The 4,936-nt window shown below is 33.8% G+C and overlaps 1 protein-coding gene across 1 annotated transcript; it reads left to right on the forward strand.

Annotated features, from left to right (window-relative positions):
- The first annotated feature begins 550 nt into the window (after positions 1 to 550).
- LOC123641782 (olfactory receptor 4A5-like) lies at positions 551 to 1,483 on the forward strand. The gene has a single exon (XM_045556720.1). It carries the CDS (start codon positions 551 to 553, stop codon positions 1,481 to 1,483), a length of 933 nt encoding a protein of 310 aa, XP_045412676.1.
- The last annotated feature ends 3,453 nt before the right edge of the window (positions 1,484 to 4,936 follow it).

A 4,936-nucleotide genomic window follows, 5' to 3' on the forward strand; every position in this document is an offset into this window, starting at 1 on the left:
GTGTGAGATATTTTGGAAGAGATTTCTGTTAAAGAGTTTGGTGCTACACAGATCAAATTGTAAAGATACCATGACTGCTATAAATTCAAGGGACTGACTCCATGCAAGTTTATTTATTTAGAGTTTATTGCTACCACCAGAGAGTAAGTTTCCTGAGAGTTGGAACGCCTTCCCAGTACATAGCTGATGTCTGTGCCAAGAAGTAACATATTTCACATAAGGAGTTTTTGAATGTCTGGATGAGTGTGGGGCCCTTATTCTTCTTTATGGAATATCCACTAAGACTTAGAGATAGAGCCTTTCATCTGTAAGACCAAAACAAAATCATCTGAGGAAAAATAAAATTATTAACGACAGGTCTATTGATCTTTAGAAGAGGAACTCAATAGATACTTGCTAAATGTATATTGTGCATAAGCCACTGTGGAAGGTGTGATGATGAAATTGTGCTGCATGACATCGTGGGTGTGTTCATAGTCCTGTCACCATTTCATTACAGGTGCTGTTCTCCTGAGCTCTCAGCTCTGATACAAGCCTTCCAGTAGAGTAAATGGGAGAGAGTAACAATATGACAGAATTTGTCCTCCTGGGCCTCACTCAGGATCCTGATGGGCAAAAAGCATTATTTGTCATGTTTTTACTCATATACATTGTGACGATGGTGGGCAACCTGCTCATCGTGGTGACTGTTATCAGCAGCCCCTCCTTGGGTTCCCCAATGTACTTCTTCCTGGCCTCCCTGTCACTGATCGATGTTGCTTATTCCAGTAACATTTCACCCAAATTGCTTGTAGACCTACTCTGTGATAAAAAGAGGATTACCTTCCCAACATGCATAGGGCAGCTTTTTCTTGAACATTTATTTGGTGGAGCTGAGGTCTTCCTTCTGGTGGCGATGGCCTATGATCGCTATGTGGCCATCTGTAAGCCTCTGCACTATTTAACCATCATGAATCGATGGGTTTGCGTCCTTCTGTTGGTGTTGGCCTGGGTTGGAGGTTTTGTGCACTCTGTGCTCCAAATTGTCTTTGTGTACAGTCTCCCGTTCTGTGGCCCCAATGTCATTGACCATTTCTTCTGTGACATCTACCCGTTATTGGAACTTGCGTGCACTGACACCTACTTTATAGGTCTCATTATGGTCGCCAATGGTGGAACAATATGCATTGTCATCTTTACCCTTCTATTCATCTCCTATGGAGTCATTCTAAGGTACCTTAAAAGTTACAGTCGGGAAGGGAGGCTTAAAGCCCTGTCTACCTGCAGCTCCCACATCACCGTGGTTGTCCTCTTTTTTGTTCCCTGTATTTTCATGTATGTTAGACCTGTCTCCAACTTTCCCATTGATAAATCCGTGACTGTGGTTTATACAGTTGTCATTCCCATGTTGAATCCTTTAATATATACGTTGAGAAATTCAGAGATGAAAAATGCTATGAAAAAACTCTGCTGTAAAAAGTTAACTATAGATGTTATACAATAAGGATGTCTTCTATACTGGATGTGTTTATTTCTAGTTTAAGGAACAGACAGTAAATTCTAACAATGGATCATGTAGTCCATTCAATGGATTCTCTAGAAAAGCTTATCTTTACTCATAAGAAGTCATCTGACAAGTGGAATTAAAGATCTTTTGAGATTAGAATCAATCTAATAGAGAAATTGTGCAGGTTGAATAAAAGGCACAGGTATCCTATTACAAGTAATAATAAAACTAAGTTCCCCTTGTAACTTTGTTTTTCTTAGTTTATATTGAAATGGGACTTAGAAGAAAGTGGTTTATTCTTTTCAAAGGAGAAAAACAGGCTATTTTTGAAAATTTACTGTCTCACATTCACAAGAAAGCAATTTGACTAATACAACAAATTTCTAAGGTCAAAAGATTAGATTTTGTGTTTTAGTGTTCATTAATTTATCAGCAAAGCAGCTCTCTTTAGTTCTACTATACATTTTTTTTTTTTAAGATTACTTCTATTCTTCAGGTCATTATCTATATATTTCCAGTTCAGGGTATTTGGTTGACAGATGATATACTATGTTTAGTTAAAGCCACTATCAGTGGACAATTTTGTTGGTTGAAAATGATTTGTTGTGGAATAAATAAAATTTTGTTTTTCAATTTTATAAAATAATAAGTTTTCCTCAATTAGCAGCCATATTGGAATATCCCGAACCAGGAAGAATATAGAATTGCTTTCATGGTAATATGGAACTTTTTCTACACTTTGTTACAATTTACATTTTTTAAAAAATGAATTATATATATATTTAGGGTATACAACATGATATTATAAGATACACATAAAGAGTAAAAGGTTACTACAGTGAAGCAAGTGAACATATCCATCATTTCACATAGTTACTCAATTTTTGGTTTCTGTGAAAAGAGCAGCTAAAATATACTCACTTAGCATAAATCCCAAATATAGCACAATGTTGTTACCTATGGTCCTCATGTTCTATATTAGTCAGAGGATACAAATGAGCAGAAGCAGACATGAGGATGAACAAGTGTAGAGATCTAATGTACAACTTTACTTTAATAAATGAAGAAAGCATTTTAGAAATCATTATTATAAAATGTTTATGTCCATCCTATCATATATGCAATTTATTTATAAATTTTGTAAACTCTTAGCTAGAATATTATCAATGTCATATATACAGGAAGATTTGACCCAACTCTCAGTAAATGCAAGAATACGTACACATAAAATTCATAAAGATATTTAAGATCTAAACAACACCATTAACAAATTTCACCTATTGATGTGGGAGAAGAATGCATATTCAACAGTTGCAAAATACCCATTCTTTTCAAGTGCACATGGAATATTTTTCGAAGTTAATCATATGCTGGTCCATAAAGCAATTCTTAACAAATTTCAAGGAATTATAATCATAAAGTTGTCTGTGAACATCAAGAATATAAGCTAGAAAATAAAAACCTAAAATTAGCCAGATGATTTCTGTGTTTCCAAATTAAGCAAATAATTTCTAAACAGCCCATTGGTAAAATAGCAAAATAAGTTAGAAAATATTTTGAGCATAATGATAAAGATAATATATTAATGCTTGGAACAGACAGTGGAAACCTTACTTGCATTTATTAGAACATAAGAAAGACTGAAAAACAAGTACATCAACTGTCCAATCAAGAAGTCATTTCACTTAGCATAATGTCCTCCAGGTCCATCTATGTTGTCGCAAATGATATCTAAACATCTCCATAAGGACATAAAATTATTTGTCAATTAAAACTAAAATAAAGACATCATCAAAGTCCTCCAGGTTTATGCATTTTGTCATAAATGGCAAGATTTCCTCTTTCCAAGGTTGTATAATATTCCATTAGATATGTTTATATTTATACATATGTATATATATGCACATAGGCTACAAAGTTTCAGTTATGTAGGATGAATAAATTGTGGAAATTTAACATTCAGCATGGTGACTATAACTAATAATACCGTATTGCGGAGACATATACACATATGTAAATACCATATTGAGGAGACATATACATATGCCATATTGGACATATATATGTGTGTATGTGTGTGTGCATACATATATCTCACATTGTCTTTATCCATTCATCTGTTGACAGCTTGATAGAGTTTAAGATGTGCCCATATCTTGATTATTGTGAATAATGCAGCAGTATGCATGGAAGTGCAGATATCCCTTCAAGATACTGAATTCATTTCCCTCAGATGTATACCAAGAAGTGGGACTGCTGGGTCATATGGTAGGTAGTTCTATTATTCATTGTAATTATATTAGGAACCTCCATAGTGTTTCCATAATGGCTGTACCAATTTACGTTACCACCAATAGAGTACAAAGATTCCCTTTTCTCCACAGTGAAAGGACAAATGCCACATGATCTCACTTACATGTGGAATCTAAAAATGTTGATAGTGTCAGTAGAGAATAGAATGGTTGTTACCAGGAGCTGTGGGGGTGGGGGCACAGTTGAGAGATTTTGATCAAAGAATATAAAATTTTGGTTAGATAGGAGGAATAAATTCAAGAGATCTATTGTACAACATGGTGACTATAGTTAATAACCATGAATTTTATTCTTGAAATTGCTAAGAGAGTAGATTTTAAGTGTTCTCATCAAAGAAAAACTGGTAAGTATGTCAGGTAACACATATATTAAATAGCTCGATTTAGCCATTTCTCAATGTATATGTATTTTTTAAACAAAATATGGTACATAAAATATCTAAATAATTTTTATTTCCAATTTAAATAATTAATGAATAAAAAGATAAAAATTAAGTTTTTATTCATCAAATGAAATGATAAAATTATAAAAATGGAAAATAACAAACTGAGAAAACACTCTGCCATATATATAAACAAAAAAGATTTAGTACACAGAATTCCTAAAAAACTCCAATAAATTAATAATAATGAAAAACAACCAGCAGAAAATGGGCAAAAGACTTAAATGCACATTTCATAGAAGACTGGAAAAAAATGGAGATCCAATAAACATATGAGAATATGCTCAACTTCAATAGCAATAAAGATTGCAAATTAAAACCACAAGGAACTCATAGTCTTAAAGCCATTACATTAGAATCTCACAATATCAAGTATTTGTAAGGACACAGAGCAATGGAACTGTTATGTCCCACTGGTAGGAATGTCACTTATAACACAGCATTAGGGAAAACTGCAGCCATCTGTAAAAGGGAGCATATAAAATTCCACTTAACTCAAAAGAATTGCATTCAGGATGTCCATAGCAGTACTATGTGCAGTACACAAAACTGCTAACAATGGAAACAGTCTCTGGTTGAATGGTTACATAACCTGTGGTATATTCACACATGCAATAACACACGGCAGGGGAAAGGATGAGACTAAAGTAACATGCAGCAATGTGATCATATTTAGAAAGTTAACATTGTGGATA

The sequence above is a fragment of the Lemur catta genome, chromosome 7 (genome assembly GCF_020740605.2).
Source record: "Lemur catta isolate mLemCat1 chromosome 7, mLemCat1.pri, whole genome shotgun sequence".
Lineage (NCBI taxonomy): Eukaryota > Metazoa > Chordata > Mammalia > Primates > Lemuridae > Lemur > Lemur catta.

Bases quoted from the DNA above. Each gene is read 5' to 3' on its own strand.
- LOC123641782 (XM_045556720.1), top strand. From the start codon at position 551: ATGGGAGAGAGTAACAATATGACAGAATTTGTCCTCCTGGGCCTCACT.